The 17,891-nt window shown below is 38.7% G+C and overlaps 2 protein-coding genes across 5 annotated transcripts; one reads left to right on the forward strand and one right to left on the reverse strand.

The window, feature by feature from the left end:
• Positions 1-143: 143 nt before the first annotated feature.
• On the reverse strand, positions 144-5,662 carry dazap2 (DAZ associated protein 2). Its single transcript, XM_084069087.1, has 4 exons — positions 5,520-5,662; positions 4,547-4,662; positions 3,730-3,969; positions 144-3,166 (listed from the first exon to the last, which is right to left on the reverse strand). The coding sequence occupies exons 1-4, from the start codon at positions 5,530-5,532 to the stop codon at positions 3,038-3,040; spliced, it is 498 nt and encodes a 165-aa protein (XP_083925213.1). The 5' UTR covers positions 5,533-5,662; the 3' UTR covers positions 144-3,037.
• Positions 5,663-7,518: 1,856 nt separating this feature from the next.
• pou6f1 (POU class 6 homeobox 1) lies at positions 7,519-17,723 on the forward strand. 4 transcript variants are annotated; one of them, XM_084069812.1, is made up of 12 exons: positions 7,519-7,826; positions 8,643-8,732; positions 9,235-9,314; positions 9,731-9,896; positions 10,261-10,397; positions 10,775-11,000; positions 11,420-11,673; positions 11,768-11,896; positions 13,420-13,752; positions 13,978-14,104; positions 14,206-14,374; positions 15,633-17,723. In XM_084069812.1, exons 4-12 carry the CDS (start codon positions 9,740-9,742, stop codon positions 15,979-15,981), a joined length of 1,881 nt encoding a protein of 626 aa, XP_083925938.1. In that variant the 5' UTR covers positions 7,519-7,826; positions 8,643-8,732; positions 9,235-9,314; positions 9,731-9,739; the 3' UTR covers positions 15,982-17,723. The 4 variants fall into 4 exon arrangements, with proteins under 4 accessions (XP_083925938.1, XP_083925939.1, XP_083925937.1 ...); XM_084069813.1 differs by lacking the exon at positions 9,235-9,314 and having other exon boundaries at positions 13,420-13,507; positions 13,580-13,752; XM_084069811.1 differs by lacking the exon at positions 9,235-9,314.
• The last annotated feature ends 168 nt before the right edge of the window (positions 17,724-17,891 follow it).

Genomic DNA, 17,891 nt, shown 5'->3' on the forward strand with positions numbered 1-17,891 from the left:
TTAATCCACCAGTACACCTTCATTTTGTAGTACATGACATCAAAACCTCACTTAATTTTAATTGTACCAACACTTAATTAATGAAGCTATAGGTTTTAATGTTAAGTGCTATAAGGAAATTGAGCCGACTTGTGATAAAAGCGTACAGTTGACAATTTATTCACTTCCAGTATTACATCTTTTCTAAACAAGGTTAAAATCAAAGGATGAACATGACACATTTCAAATTTCCAAAATAACATTTATTCTAAATTTTCATTTTTAAGTTTAGTATAAAAAAGTTAAGTGCACCTAAGTTCTTTTGCAAAGAGTTCCATCTTATGACCTGTCTCAGCAAACCATAGTGACACTCATCTCCTTTAGTAATCTTAAAAGATAGAATGTGTACTAAAGTCCATCAAATTACTTCAGTACATATATCCATGTTACAAAATATTTTAAAGAATCCCTGAACTATAAATGTCCATAATCCTTCAACAAAAGAGAATCCCATTCCATGCTGGCTGTGGTTGGCATGGCATCTACTGGTAAGCTTTAGGTTACAGTACTTGATATTGCTGGGACTAAGCCATCATTATGTTACATTACAAACACAATTGGCACTGTAACATAAAAAAGTTGACATTTATCTGAATCAAACATGTTTTGAAAGCTGTGGCCTGCTTTCTAAGCAAAACTATGAAGCACCAATTTGTCTGCTGAAGTGAATACACATTCACAGTCATTTATAAAGTTTAGAGTAATGTCAACCATGTCTGGTATGGAACTTAATTTATAGGTGCGAGCTGAAAAAAAAGCTGATCTAGAAGCTCACAACACATCGCGAGTTGGCACACTGTGACCTTGTAGATAGGCTATTTTCGGCACACGACAAAGTATAAATCATGCAAGCTAGACAGCTAGTTAGTGTGACCATACCAAATGAACATTGAAGTAACATACAAAGGTACCATAACTTCTGCAGGCCACAGCTGTTGAAACTGTGTGGAATGTCGGATACCCAGTGACACGTTAACCAAACACCAAAATGAAAATTGGCAAAAAATATATAATGGCAACCATGCAGACTTACTTAGTTTAACACATCTTACCTCATTAGTCTACATGTGAAGAATGTATGGTAGTTTAATTAGCAGCACAAAAATGACTTGGAAATGAACAATTCTAGACAGTGATGTGCCCTTGATATCGATGTTTGCATATACTTTCAGGCTATTGAAGAATATACTGTAACTTGGCATTAATTTAGACCAGGCTTGAAAAGCAAGAAGCGTTTTCAATCCTAAAATTTCACAGCTTTTTTCTTTTTTTCCGAAGAAATTAAAGTAGTATTTATTCAGAAAATAAAATAGAATTTTCAAACAAACAGTAGCCCCATGCCTGCATCTTTTTTGATTTATTAAGCAGTGCACGTCAGGAAAAAAACTATAATCAAAAGTGTACATCACTATGGTGCAACGATGTATGTACAACTTCAAAATGTGATTAAACTACACAAAGTGTCAAACACCACAATGAAATACTATGTCAGATTGAAGGTCTATGTATCTACTCTTTAATCACACCCTATTCAATGATATGCTTGCTTTTGATTGTGACATTTAAAATTTAATGTCACAACTCAACATGAGTGCAATAGACCAAATCTTTGGTACAACCAGCTCCTTGGTTATACTAACAAATTAGCCTACGGAAACATAAGAATCACTAAAATGTGCAAGAAAAAAGCTGTATTATTAAAGAAACGGTCACCTCAACTCTTAAAGTGAGATAATGAATTCACAAGTGCCATTTCTTCTAAGACGAATAAATGCATTAAACAAAGTAGAACAAAATGGAAGCAGTTCAAATCTGTACGATAAAACACTTGGGTTTATAAACTCTGGGTATCCGACTGTGAAAGAAAAACAACAAATTAAACCAAAAACTTCTGCTAACATGTTACACCAACCACCCCTTTCCACTCAATTCACTATTTGGATTTATTCTTTAAATTTCTTCCTTTAAGTTTACTGAAGTTAATGCTTTAATTTAGGGCTATCTCCAGTGCTCTTTGACACTTATGTTCATCTAACAGTTGCCCATTAAGGTACAGTAAACCACCTTAAAGATTTTTGTAATTACTTTTTTTCCGCATTCTTTTTTTGCTTAATCTACTCAGCAAGTGATTACTATGCCATGAATTCAATGTTGGAAATTTTATTGTGACAATTTTGTCACGACATTCTGGATACCATGCAAAAGTAAAAGACAAGGCAAGATGTCCTTGCTCAAGCATTCAAGACATTAACATTGTTATTGTATAGGTGAAATGTAATTTCTGTCAAATAATTCTACATGTAATTATTACACAGCAGTTTCTGTAACTATAATAGCACTAACAATTGTTTTTCAAAAAGAGAGGTGAAGTAACCCCTTCTTTCCTTTTGCATTTCAACTACAACTTCACATCTGTATTCCAAATTTAACTACAAAGCAGCTAAAATATGTACAAGTGAATTTACTTCACAATTGCATTTACTTGTTTAACACAGGTACAAGAACATCCTAATGCAAATTGTGATCTATTTGCTTTACTTAAACAAATGCAGATATCAGAATCTATAAGTGATGAGATTTTAAATTACTAAAGAGGCTAGACTTAATGAAGAATTGTGGAATGAGTTCTGAGGCTTGCAAAAGAGTTTTGTCCTCTCCAGGCAGTGGTATCCATCAATTGGAATATTTTGTCTTTAGATGACAAGTGGAATACTGTACCTTTCAATAGGGCTCTAAAGTATTACATTCCGTTAGGTGATATCAGTATAGTGGCATGGCCAGCAGCCTAAAGAGGGAGGCATGTGGAACAAGGGAGGGGTACGGGAACAGTCAAATCCTCAGTGTTTACTTAACTCAGAGAATGTAAAAATTGACCCAAATGTAAATGTCCGTTATTAAACTCTCAGTGTTAAATTAGCCCTGAGGAGTTTGCTGTGCATTGTTTGGAATAGGGGACAGGGTTTAGCAATAATGGGGTACTTGAGGAGAACGGTTGATGTTACCAGATGGTATAACCTCCATTGGAACCACCCAGGAAGAAGTTATTCTTGCGCTGCGACATTACAACATTAGCACCCTGCATGGCAGCCAGCTGAGCTGCATTGGGAGGGTGTCCGGGTGGTGGGGGCTAAAATATTGGTAGAAAAGGGAGGATATAAACATACACACATCAAATTCCACTGTCATCGTGTCACATTTTGTTTTAACAATGGAGATTTCCTGTTTTCCGGGCAGACATATAGACATTTGATTAATTATTGTATTAGTTTAACTGCATACATAGTATATAATATCTATAATAATGCATCTATAATATATCATATATACCTATAGCTACCTGCATCTATCTCATATTTGATCCAATCAGGAGAGAGAACCCATTCATCTGCTTCAATTGTATCTGCTTATTCATGTGTTTATCCGATATCCTGTATGAGTTCTTTCTCCTGATTAGATCAATTGGTATCCTCAGTTATCCTGACCTGAAAATGTATTTTCTGTTTACTAAAGAGCTGGAGACAAGGGGAAACCCCTGTTACTGAACAAACACTCTATAGCAATGATGAACATCTTATTTTAACAAAACAATATCATCAATACAGCACCTTTAATTGCCATCTTATTGACTTCAATCAGTATGACTCTTAACACATGGTTTAACAGAGTAGATACTCCTGAGTGGATACTCACTGGAATAGTAACACCGTTGCCTGCTCCAAAGCGCGCTCCAGTATCAAAGCCCCCTTCCACCATCACCGTGGAACCAGGTGGGTACATATGCCCCATAGGATAGTACGCCATGGGAACATTCTGGCCAAGTTGTCCAACAGGCATCTGCTGCATGGGCATGAACATCTGGGCATATGGGTTGGTCATCTGAGCCACCTGACCAGGGACCTGATGTGGAAGAACATATCTGGGCTGGTATATCTGTGGAGACGGAGATGGATAGCAGGGCCACGTGGAATTTAGATCGGATAATTGGAATACATTACAGATCATTTTTACATTTTAATTTTTTTACAAGTGTGTGTGTGTGTGTGTGTGTGTGTGCATTAGGGCTGGGCGATATGGACAAAATAAAACATTCCACATTTTTGACCAAATAACTACAAAAATATAGATATTGTGACGATAATGTCATATTTAATTATAATTGACAACATTTTTAAAAATAGCTATTGCTATAATTTAAAAAAAATCTATAGGGTTTAAATGATTAAAATCAGGAAAAGATAACACTTGTCATATCACAATATTATTACATTATCAAAAATCCCAGACAATATCTAGTCTCATGATATAGTCATAACATGATTTCTTGTATTTGTATGTTTTTATATGTCTTGATGATGAATTGAATACATAGGACCACAATGCCCTTTGGGCTTTGTTATCCTTTTAGCATCATTGTATAATCGTACCACTGTACTATTTTGCCAACTGTTAATAAGGTATTCAATCAATCAATCGATATAAATAACATCACTATTAAAATTTCAATTACCTCAGAATATGCAGGAGGGGCATCTGTGTAAGGGGGTGCCTGCGGGGATACTTGCATAGGAGGATAGATGGGTGCAGAGCTCTGTTGAGGGTACACATTCTGCTGAGGATATGAACCTGCAGAACAATAACAGATAGACCAGAGATCCCATTTGTCGTCATTCCGTTTTGTATAAATCATTGTTTTATATTGTAATCAGCAAAACAATTCAGTGTTTTTAATGGCACCTGTCTTTAAAAAAAATCTGTGATCATGCTGAAAGCTGAATAAACATAAATATCACTCAAAATGCATAAGGATTTTTTTTTTACTTATACTACACGTAGTACAATTGTTTACTTGATTAAACATGAACATCTTGGATGTAGCGTTAAATCAACACCATCTAAGGCTAAGCCAAGGGAACGGCTCCCATCATCCCCCACTGCACGGCCAGTTTCTAAACGTTGTTTACCCTACGAACGTTACGTTATGGTCATTCTTTGTGTCTGAAATCGGCGTAGATCCTCCGATCCTGTCATCGCTGTCATTCAACATTCTTTCAATATTCGCTATAAACGAATAAAAGATGGGGGGGAAAACCCCCAAACAGTGGCGCCTGTGCTTTGTTTTGGAGGTCAGCGACTGGTGGTAGCGGCAGCTAGCAGCGTTAACTAACGATAGATGATCGTATATTTTGCACTGAAAACGTATCATCGACTAACTGCTATTTTAAATGGTATTAACGTATTATTATGACAGCTATTTTAGGCCTTTCGTTTTCATATCGTGTGCGATTGTTCAATGCATCCGATGGCAGAGTTTAGCGTTAGCTACGCGCACGGTTGATATATGATCTGTTGTTTATTGTCATGCCCGTCGTCGTTTCTCTGTAACAACGGGCTTTACAACCATAACGGCATACCTCCATCTCTACTACACATGATATCACCGTGGATAATAACCCACATCTATACCACGGCCACATACGCACCTTTGTTGTTCATCGTTGTGAATGGGTGCGTAAACTGATGAATAAAGACGATTAAAGCGAGATTCGGATGTCTTTTCACGGCCTTTATGACAGATTACTGTTCTGTTCACTTCCTTGTTTTCCAGCTTGTTGTGGTGGAAATGGTTACGTCACTCCGTCCTCCTTCTCCGACATACACTTTAATTGAAACGCGCCCCCTAGTGTTGAGTATTAAAATCTGCCGTTTTCTGTCCTAATTAGTTGTAAACTGTTTAAATTAGTAATGACGATGATGATAAGATAATAATGTTATATTTTGGACAATGGGCTGTAGTAGGACAACCCATTTGAAAATGACATTCTGTAAATAGCATGTTCTATTTGACAACCATGTGGGCACGGATCCCCAGGGGGGGTCCGACTCCCCACATGATTTTTTGGGGGGTCCCCAGATGACAGTGAAGTGACAATTTAAGGACTTAAGTATTAGATCTGCTATTTTCACAATATTTATCTGGAACAGAGTCAAACAAAATGGGGGGTCCCCAGTTCAAACATGATTATTTTGGAGGGTCACGGCCTGAAAAGGTTGAGAACCACTGCCTTGGAGAACCGTAGAAGATGCTCATAATGCATTTGTATAGCCTATAGGGCCTATAGGCTATACAAATGCATTATGAGCATCTTCTAAGGCTATTCTTGTATTTGAATAGCCTATAGTATAGGCTATTCAAATACAAGAGGACAGCCGTAGCTTTAGTGATTAAGCGCATGGATCTTCCTTCCTCATCAGATAAAATCAATATTACCTGTTAAAATGAGATAAACAACATATAGACATACATGGTAATGGACCTGGAATGGACTGGATAATACTGGATCTACTGACCATTGCAGTTGGCTACATTTCATAAGATATTTTTGCATTTTGGCCCTTCGACCTGATCTCCTGACCAGATTGATGTTGGACGTTGAACTTGAGGATATCCATGATATCAACAACACTTTATTTCTTTATTTGTTATTGTATTTCCTTGTTTTTATGAAAATAGTCCCTCTAGTAGGCTACAATTTAAGATTGGGCTGCTGCCTGAACATTCATGATTTATAATGCCATTGCTATGGAATACTGCTCCCAAATAGTCCTACATGATTAACTTTTCAATTTCACATTTAGATGGCTGGACACTTGCCAACAAATGCATCAAGCACACACTACAGCCCTTTTACTGCTTATGGCAAGCGTCTTGCAATTATGCTTTGTTTCAACTTATTTTTCAAGCAATTATCATGGTTTTATTTATCATATCATGTAGGCAGTGGTGGAAATATTAAAGTAACTATAAGTACATTTAGGCCTACTTGCAAGTACCTTAAGTAACATTTTCAGATACTTTTACTTTACTGGTCTGGAGTATTTCCATTTTTCTATACTTTTACTTCTACTCCACTACATCTCAGAGGCAAATATTGTAGCCTACTTTTACTCCACTACAATTATTTAGAAACTTTAGTTAGTTTCTTTGTGGATTGTCATTATTATAATAAAACATACATTAACCACTTCAGCCCTATTTAAACTTTTTAAAATAGGGCTGAACCTTTTTAAGGCTATTTGATCTTAGCCGATCTACAAGCTCACTAGGCTTTGTGATGTGACACGTTGTAGATCTGCTATTTTCAAAAGATTTGTATACATTTTAGACATGAAACTGGACAATCTGCATTATTATACTTTTGGTACTTTAAGTATATTTTGATGCTAATACTTTTGTACTTTTACTCAATTACGTTTTGATTACCGGACTTTTAGTTGTAACAGAAACAGAGTGTTTCTATATTGCTGTTTTTACTTAAGCAAAACATTTGAGTACTTTTTCCACCACTGTAGGTTTAGTTGTGATTTGTGCTCGTCTCTTTAAAGCTGTACTGTCCCTTTAAGAGAGCTATGGCTCCTCTCAAGTCGAGGCAGACATTTTTCAATGCAAGATTTTTTCTTGCATAAATTATGTTCATGACGTAGTGCAAAAGGCCAAATTTGTTGCAATTTTTTGCTTGACTAGACAAGACAAATGGGATCTTTTAGGGCACTGCGAGGATTTCTGATCATCTAAACTGTCACACAGAGGAGACCGTGATTAAATATTAAGAAAGCGGAGATCCCAACGTTGCAAGCCCTCCTTATCCATGCAAATGCCTCTCTTTTGTGTGCAGTCACAGCGCCTGTCTGGAAGCTGAGATGAATTTATAATTATGTGTGAGCGAAACTAACTGTGACAAAGCCTTTAAACCTCAGACGATAACAGAAAACACCATACATCTAAAGCGGTAAGTTGAATATAATAACCCGACTCTATTCTAGCGCGGCTTTCGCCTATAGCGGCGAAACGGCGAGAGGAAATGAGTTTGGGTTAATATGCAATGCTCGTAATTAGCATAATTTATATATTTATGATAAAGAGGGGAAATACATAATATTCCGTCTCTCTAGGCATGGATCGAGATTATTTGTGTCGCATATACTTGGCGGTAACAGCTTGTCCCCAAAAGAAGTGGACGACGCGACGAGACTTTTATTGGCCAGGATGGGGGTGGGGTGTCCATCAAACAGCCGCTGAAGTTTTGACAGATCTTCATTTGGAAGCGGTCTTTGCTGCACAGCAAGGATCACCTTGAATCTGTTTGCTGTTGGATTGTGACTCCAACAGAAATGCATGGCTTTGATCATCATATCAATACGTTTTCTGTAGCATTTTTCAGGTGCAACATAGGAGGCCTCTTTCAGGCCCCATGAAATATTATGGTCCTGGTATGGAAAAATAGCCACGAAAAGGGAATAGCCTATAGCAGTGGTTCTCAAACTTTTTAATTTCAAGGACCCTTATGGGTCCATTTGGTTCCATTTGTACACTCTATAGTTACAGACTTGTAAGGGTCCATTTGGAACCCCCCCGAGTCCCTGCCTGGACCCCACTTTAAGAAGCACTGGCCTGAAGACATTCCCATTTGGGAATATCATTAAGTTGTGTTGCCCCATAACTAACAATGTCTGTTTTGGTCAGGCTAGGAAAACACACCCAGGTATTAAGGTTTGACAAAAGTCGTGTGCAAAGTTGATCGTTTTAATGGTATTTTTCCACATAGAATGCCAACTGGACAGTGACTGTGCTGGTGCACTGAGCCATGGACCAGGACCTCCCGTCCAAAGATGCCCCCCTTACTGTCAATGAACAGGTACCACGCATCTGTCATCGCTCTCCTTCAGTTACAGCACCTGAACTTAACCAAACCTTAACACTTGTCATTTCCAAGTTATCTTCCGTCATTAGATGTTGTCACCCCCATGTGCCAACATATCATATCATAATGCAATGATTAACTCAACGCAGCAGTTCATTGATATTACCTTACTTTCCCTGATTTATCATCAATTAATACCTTATACATTATGCCTGGGAGGTTTACCAGTGTGTACATCGTCATGCTTATTGATTGATCAATTGTTGTTGTTGTTTTTCTCCTTTTTCTGGCTACATTCTCCATAGACATAGTCAGCAAACAAAAGCAATGCCCTTCGTTAATGACAGTTGGGGGCTTTCAGAAAGCATTGCTTATGCTGCTTGTTGGCTGATGTACTTATCATCGTTTTGGTCGTGTTCTTTCATCTGTCTCTTTTTTTTGTTTTGTTTTGTTTCATTGTGTCCTAACGTGTGCTTGGCTTCTCTGTTTTCCTTAGCCATTCACTGTCTGACTGCAGAAGTCTTTTTTCAGCCATTTAGTTCCTGCACTTTGAAATTCCCTGCCAAAGACAACCAGGTATGCATCCTCTCTCTTCCTGCATTGTCTCTTCCGCATCTTGCCCTCCAGCCCAGGCTGTCCTGCTGCATTTGCTCTAGATCTTCCATTACTGCATACCGTTATACTGAAAGCAGCTCGACTACAAGTTCATATAGGTGATAGAGCTTGTTGGGGAGTGATGGTCATCATAGTCTTTGACTGACCTTTCAAAGGTGGTAAATTAAACGAGAATAGCCATAATTCCATTTACCACAAGGTAATTACACTGTTATAATCTGGGAACAAGTTAAGGGGAATATATTACTATAGTATCTGCTGTGCTTAGGATTTGTGTAGGTCTCCAAACAAATCCTCCAAGGAAAATGGAGTATAGAAATGGAGTCATTGTGCATTTGACTTGGATTCATCTTTTTTTAATTCCAATTGGTGTGCAGGTGATTGTGATGTCTGGCCATGAAACTATCCGTGTGCTAGAGGTAGAGGTCGATGCATCTCTCCCGGACTCTAGAGCTGAAGAGGGAGGCAATGCGGCCCCTGAGCAGCCTGAGGCCAGCAGTACACATGACAGCCCTGCTGTACCCCATAGTACTGGGAGAGGGGGTGAGATCCAGAGCTTTTGTATTGTAAATGTATGTCATCTGATGGTCATATTTGACCGTAGATTTGAAAGTAGAACCAGCACTTCAAGGAATAGCCTTATTTAGAATATTGATCAGAAATGACAACGTTTGGATCCCAACTTCATTGTGCGGGTTCTACTTTAAAACCATGCACATAAATCATGTACTTAAATCAGCATTCAAATCGATGTGTGTATACTGTATTTAACTCCCCGCCAAAGATATTTCACAGTAGGACAGCATATTATGTACACGCGCACAATGCTTTTTTGTCTTTACTCGAAATATAATGTGACTAAAACATCTGTTGGTCGTCAACACCTCCTGGATCTGACTTGTTCCAGTGCTGGAAGAGCAGCAGGTGATGTCTGTGGAGGCAGTGACTCCTACCGTCTCAACGCTGGCTCCAGCTGTTCCCATCACTGTGTCCCTGGCACATCCACAAGCCACCATGCCAATCACTGTGCAGGGCTGTCCGCAGGTACTAAAAACATGCTCATACAGTAATATCTCTTAAGATTCTACATTTCTCCTTAAAGCGATGTTAATCTTTGGTACCTTGGGTTGTTTAGCAACCTGGGCATGATATAAGTCCAAATATTGTCAACTTTGCTTCTGTGCTCTGTGATTGAGGAAATAGTAAAGTAGAGATTACATTAACTCTCAAAGTATGGCAAAATTAGATATTTAGCACATAAACTAACACCTACTGGCATTGCTGTAATTGCAGGTCACGTCATGAAGTATAAATGAAGCCTTATCATCTCATAGATTGTGTGGTCGTGGTACTTTAGTTGTCTAATACTTTTCTCTCAATGACATGACCGTACCACCCTCATCACCTCTGTCCCGCTCTAGGTCTTGACCCAGGAAAGCTTGGCCACCCTGATGACTGGGATGATGGCCCAAACAGGGTCTCTGGGTCAGCCTCTGCTCATCCCCCTCAGCATGGCAGGCTCCATCGGTGGCCAGGGAGGCCTGGCTGTGCTTACCCTCCCCACCTCTAATGTAGCTACTCTCCCTGGGTTCTCGGCTGCTAACCAAGCAGGAAACTTCCTCAAACTTCCCTTAGGTGGCCTGCAAGGTAAAACACTGCCTGTGGGTGCATGCATGTGTCTATATAGCTTGATTAAGGGCATGGTCACACATGCGCGACTGAAACAGCCATGTCCGGTTCACTTCAATTGTTTGCGAGCGAATGGGTGGAGCTTCCGGTTGCAATGTGTTGGCGTGCCATCGCATGGAGTTCAACTCCCTGGCAAGTGTTGGCTACTCCCCTTCAGTCACGCATGTGTGACTGTAGGCCGTACCCTTATACTTTGTTGCATGCCAGTGTTACGTACGCATTGTGAGCTTGTAGACCTGCTCTTTTGACACAGTCGTATGACGGTTTATAAATTAAGCATAATTATGTCACCTCAGAGAATATGAATCTTTAGCTTCACACAACATAACTTCATTCAAGATCAACTAATGGCTGTTGTGTTTCCAACTGTTCCCTAGCTGCGACAGTGCTGAACTCAGTCCAGCCCCAGCTGCAGACAACTACCCAAGCAGTGTTCCAGCCTCAGTCACCCTGCATACAAACAGCAGCAGTTCATCAAATGACGTGTCAGCCAACACAGGTGAGCAGTGCCCAGGTGACCGCTGGTCAAGTTACAGCAGCACAGGTGACCTCAGCTTCTACGACCATGTCTCAGCCAAGTCTGTCCGTAGCGACTCTTCAGACTGCTGGAATCTCCATCAATCCTGCTATTGTAAGAATCATTACCGTTCATAATATTTAGACTGGTTATGTTTTTATTTGATGTGTGAGTCACATGGTATCGTGTGTGTTTTAATGCTTTTCAGATTAGTGCTGCTTCACTGGGAGGACAGCCCCAGTTTATCAGTTCCCTCACCTCCACTCCCATCTTCACCACTGGCATGAACAATATGGCTGGCATCACTAGTCAGATCATCACCAATGCCCAGGGACAGGTGGGTAGCACAAAGGACAGCTTTAAGTTTACATGCACATGGATTAACCCAGCTTGACAGCGTGTCGCGAGTTCGACTCCCGATCCCGGCGACCTTTGCTGTGTGTCTCTCTCCCCATTTCCTGTCATCCTAATGTCCTATCAAATAAAAGCCTTCAAAAATATCTTTAAAAAAACAAAATAATTGTAGGGAAACCACCTCCAACCACTGCAGATGTGTTAGTTGTATTATTAAGATACTCCTCCATACAGATTGGTTAAAAAAATGTTTAATCATTTAGATGAGTCCTTTTTAGCTTTAGGCTTACTACAATCTGGAAATTATTTGAATAAATGAAACATTAATCATTAAAAACTAAATAATAGTGTTTTGGTTTTCTGAGGAGCTTGCCCACAACCTTGTGTTTATTTGCTTAGCTAGAACAGGTCAGTGTGCAATGACACAGTTAGTTTATCTCAAATTTGCACGCAAAGTCTCTCTCTTATCTATTTATTATTAACATGGCCTCAGCTTAAAATGCTGCTCTGAAACACTGTCCTGAAAACTGCCATCAAGAGAATTAAGGGATTTGTACAGTACCTCTGCCATTTAGTGTGTGATCAACAGAATATGCATTTATTATTATTGTCTCCGCCAGAGGTGGAGAGTATGTTTTCGTCTCCGTCCTTCCGTGTGTCCGCCAAGCTAACATTGGTCAAGCTTCACGTGACACGTGACAATATGTTGAAAGGGTGTGCTTTGATTGGCTAGCGAGACGCATGACGAAATAGAAACCTATAAATAGGTGTGTCACTTCAAAAAATCATTTATATTTTTTGAAGTGAGCTTCCATCAGCCAAGCTAACATTGGTCAAGTGACACGTGACAATATGTAATATAAATAGGTAAGACAGGATTAATCAGGAACAGTACTGGCGGAGACCTGTGCTCCGAGGAGCACATTTTCTAGTTATTCAAATGTTTTTATTGAATTTTCAAGACACATACACATACCAACATATAACAAACTACAAGACACCACAGACACTAGTACACAATATCAAATGAAACAAATACTCATATCAACCAGTAATTTATTGACCGAAAATGCAAGGACATTTTAGTGCAATATATTTTCATGAGAAACGGTATTAATACCACAAACATTACAGTCAATAAGAGGAAAGAAAAATCAGTAAAACAGTGAAATCAAATAACTGGGAAGAAAGGGGGAAGGGAAGGGGGGGAGAAGGCAAATGGCTATACTGCAATGGCTATATTGCAACAGTAGAATACACCTCCTCAAAATATGACAGGAACGGTTGCCAGACTCTAGTATACTTCTGAGTGGAGCCTCTGATCGTATATTTAAGCTGTTCAAGTTTTAGATGTGACATAACATCCGCCACCCAGTGTTTGTGGGATGGCGGAGACGCTTTTGTCCAACTGAACAATATCAGTCGTCTAGCAAGTAAAGAGGAGAAGGCTATAGCTAGCAGAATATGCATTTATACCAATTCTTTGTATTCTTCTGTTTTATCTAGGTGATAGGTACCCTCCCACTGCTGGGTCTCCAGGGTCTGCAGGGTCTTCAGGGTCTGCAGGGTCTTCAGGGTCTGCAGGGTCTTCAGGGTCTGCAGGGTCTGCAAGGTCTTCAGGGTCTTCAAGGTCTGCAGGGTCTTCAGGGTCTTCAGGGTCTGCAAGGTCTTCAGGGTCTTCAGGGTCTTCAGGTCCAGACTGTCACCCCACAGTTGATTCTCAACACCCAGGGCCAGATTATTGCCACTCTTGGGAATGGGCATAATACTGTTCCAAATTCCACTGCAGTTCTACCCAAGGTTACTGCTCCTCAGACGTTTTCCAAACCCAGCTCACAGGTAGATGATAACCCACTTTCTGAACACAAAACAACCTGCAATTTTAACTTTAGAAATACAATGATGTACTGTATTTCTGGACAATGTTCAGAAATTTCTGGACAAGTATTTCTGGACAATGTCCAGAAATACAGCAGCTGAAAGTTGCCTTGAACATTGAATGGATCACAGTATAATTTATTTGGGGTGTAAATAAAATAATTTGATTGATTGTTTCTCACACAGGCATCGGTAACAACTGTCTCTCAGTCACCAATTGTAATCGCCCCTCAGCCGTCTATCATGAAGACAGCCACCACCTCAGTACCTATCACCTGCGGAGACTTGGCAACTGTGGGGCAGCTTGTCAACAGTATGTACAGTACACTCACCTATTTCTCTTCTGCCTAGTTCCACTTAGTTCCATCCTAAGTAGGTAGATAATTTTAACTGGACTCTTCTTGTTTTTTTTAGAGCCCCAGCAAGCAGTCAGCAATGAAGAGGGCATTAATCTGGAAGAAATTCGAGAGTTTGCCAAGAACTTTAAGATCCGTCGGCTGTCCTTGGGGCTTACTCAGACACAAGTGGGGCAGGCTCTCACTGCAACTGAGGGTCCAGCCTATAGCCAGTCTGCCATTTGCAGGTAAACTGCACCCTTGCAAATAATTTAGTATTTTATTATATATAGCATTCAGGCATTTAACCCATAACCCATAATTCACCCATAAAATAAGTTTAAATTCTTAGATCGCCATATTACAATTAACCAACAGGTGCAAGGTCAAACCGCATAAAACATTCCTGTGATCCCTAAGGACCAGATAAGGAGAAGTGACAACATAAAAATTAGGACAAGCATTAAAGGTAGGGTAAGTGATATTTTTGGGTTAAAACAAAAAGTATTTTGTTAAAAGGTTAAAGCACTATATTGTGATAGTAATCATTGCTATAGAGTGTTTGTTCAGTAACAGGAGTCTCCACGTCTCTACAGATCTTTAATAAACAGAAAATACATTTTCTGGTAGGTGTCAAAATCTCAGCCAATCAGGAGAAAGTACCCATTTTAAGCTTCATTTTTATAGTGTTCCAGTTCTAATTTTGCATGCTCATTTCTTAGTGTCATCACTTCCAATTTCACTTGTTTAATCTATATCCTGATTGAGTTCTCTATCCTGATTGGATAAAATTGGAAATGAAACTGAAACTGAAACGAAAATGCATTTTCTGTTTTATAAAGAGCTGGAGAGACATGGAGACTCCTTATATGGACAGGACACTCTATAGTAACGAGCACTATCAGAACATAGACCCATTTTGCAATTATTTGAATAATTGCAAATCACTTACCCTACCTTTAAGAGAAGATGGGGGAGATTTTATTTTCTTAAATTCAAGCTGCCTAAACTACAAGGGTAGCGTAGCGAGTTGCAGAGCAGTTTACAGTGAAAGATAGTGTGTCTGTTGTCAACCAAAAAATATATATCCTTAGAGGAGCACATCACCCATTTTCAACCGTATCTTCATATAATTGGTTCTCACTCATGCTCATTATAAGATGGCACAATTTCCATCTGCTCACTCTGTGTCTCATTGTTGGGCTATGGTGGTCAGATCAGAAACCTGTCTACCAATCACATCATTGATGGGGATCGCAAGCTAATATAAACTATAGCCTTTTTCCCCTTGGAACGTTAACATGCTGAAATAGAAGCCATTGTTGCATAAATGATGATAGGTTGAAAATGGGTCAAGTTGTCCTTTAAGAAATTAATTTAGATTAGTGGAAATTAATATACCACAGGGATGAGAGCACAATTATTTGTTTTATATCAATCAAAAAAGTGAAGACGTCTATGATATGTTCCCACTGTTCAGATCAGAATGAAATGTTTGTAATGCAGGTTTGAAAAACTGGACATCACTCCGAAGAGCGCTCAGAAGCTGAAGCCAGTGTTGGAGAGGTGGCTTGCTGAAGCTGAACTGTGGAACCAGAAAGGCCAACAAAATCTGATGGAGTTTGTGGGCGGAGAACCGTCCAAGAAGCGCAAACGTCGCACCAGTTTCACGCCACAGGCGATAGAAGTCCTCAACACCTACTTTGAGAAGAACGCCCTGCCCACTGGCCAAGAGATTACAGAAATTGCCAGGGAGCTCAACTATGATCGTGAGGTCGTACGAGTATGGTTCTGCAACCGGAGACAAACGCTCAAAAACACAAGCAAGATCAATGTCTTTCAGGTTCAACAATGAGTGGAGTTGTGAGCAGTAGTGGTTGTGGTTCTGAAGCGGCTGCCATCCTCTTGATTGAAGTTGATGGGACGTCTGAAACAGACGTTAACTGACTTGTACATATACACAGTAAACTCCATTATGTTCAAAATGAACTTTAGGACAGAATGAAGGAAATGACACTTGAATGGAGTCTTATGAATGAGCACTCAAAATGAGTTAACCTGTTTTCTAGGTGTATAGGTGTACAGTATATATGTGGGGTGGGTACGAAATAAATTGCATGAACCTTTAATATCATACATACCACGATAATGACATGTCATACTCTAAAATATTCAATGGAATTTGATACAAATCGTTTTATATGCTTATTAAACATTTTTAAGTGACAGTGCATATATTTTGTGGCAAAAAGGTTGGCAATATTACATGGCACAATGGCTGACATTGCTAAATATTTGGCTAATATGCTTGTGCCATCAAAGTAGTCATGAAATGTGTAGCTGCTCATTCTTATTTCATGGTTCTGTACTGATTTCAGTGTAATGTGTGTATAATTCATTATGAGAGTATCCTGTGTTTTAAAATAATCTTTACTCTTTGCGAACAATTGTCAATGCTCCCTTGGATTGGTATACCATTATGCTGAAAGATCTATTTGCTGCTGTCAATTTGTTTGTACACGCATCTTGATTACCAGAAAAGACGAATTTGTCTTTGGCCAGGATGAAGTCAGCTTTAAAAGATTGGCTGTTTTAGTAGTGTCAGACTCCAGCTCTCTCTGAACATTATAAGCTATAGGCACAATGAAATTGATAAATAATTAAACATTTTGTTTGTGATTAAGCTTAATAAGCTAATACTTATTTCAATTCAATCATTCAATAATTGAATTTAGCTGTATAATTTAAATTTGAAATAAGAGTTATGATTCAAATTTTTATTTTAAATGAATCTATTTGCCTTTAAATTATATTATTGAATTGTTGAATTTATGGTGATTGATTTATTTCAGATTTGACTTCATATTTTGAAGTTGATGGGTAATTTGCCCATGCACACAATCTTAGGTCGACATAAGCAGGGACAAACCTAAAACTTTTCATGTCCCTGCCTCTGCCAATCTTCCATGACATTTTTGCACTTTAATGACAGTGGACAAAACAAAATGGTTCAATATGGTTTGTGCTCTTATTCATTTGGACTTGCAAGAGAACTGAATTTTGTTTATTTTTCTTTCATGAAACCATTTCAAAATGTAGTTACAAAGTACTTCGGCAGAAGACATCAGTGATAAAGGATAAAGATATTTTTATCCAGATTTAGTATTATAAGGGAGAGAACTTTACATTAATCACACCTTTGAAACAGTTTATTTGTTGGATGTTTTGTGTTGGATGGTACAATTTATATCTTCAACTTATCAAGGTTTCTTTATATTTGCCTTTTAGAAGTAACAGCAGACTTATTTTCAAAATGATATACACCCCCCACCTTCCCTTTTTTCATGTATACCGGATGTAAAAGGTTATAGAGAGGGCTTAGTTTAAATGATCTCTTGTCATACATTTATATTCAATATTTCAGGTCACCCATATATAATATTGTTTAAAACGTAGTGACTGATTTCAGTACTTCAGTATAGAAATTAAAAGCAAAATTAGAACAAAATGAGCATTGCTAGAAAGGTACACATCTTGCACTAATCATAATGCTGTTGAGTTCAGTTATCCATGAGACAAATATTACGAGACACAGGAATATGGACAATTTAGCATTTTTTGGATTAAATAAAATATACATTTATTAATCATTCTACAACCTTGTGTTGTGTTTCATTCTCAAAATAGTAATGATGAGGTTTTTTTTAATGTAACATTCAAATCCAATTCTTCTTTTGGTTTTCTAACTTTCATGTGCACTTCAGT

The sequence above is a fragment of the Gymnoscopelus microlampas genome (genome assembly GCF_963454915.1).
Source record: "Gymnoscopelus microlampas genome assembly, chromosome: 10".
In the NCBI taxonomy this organism is placed as follows: Eukaryota; Metazoa; Chordata; class Actinopteri; order Myctophiformes; family Myctophidae; genus Gymnoscopelus; species Gymnoscopelus microlampas.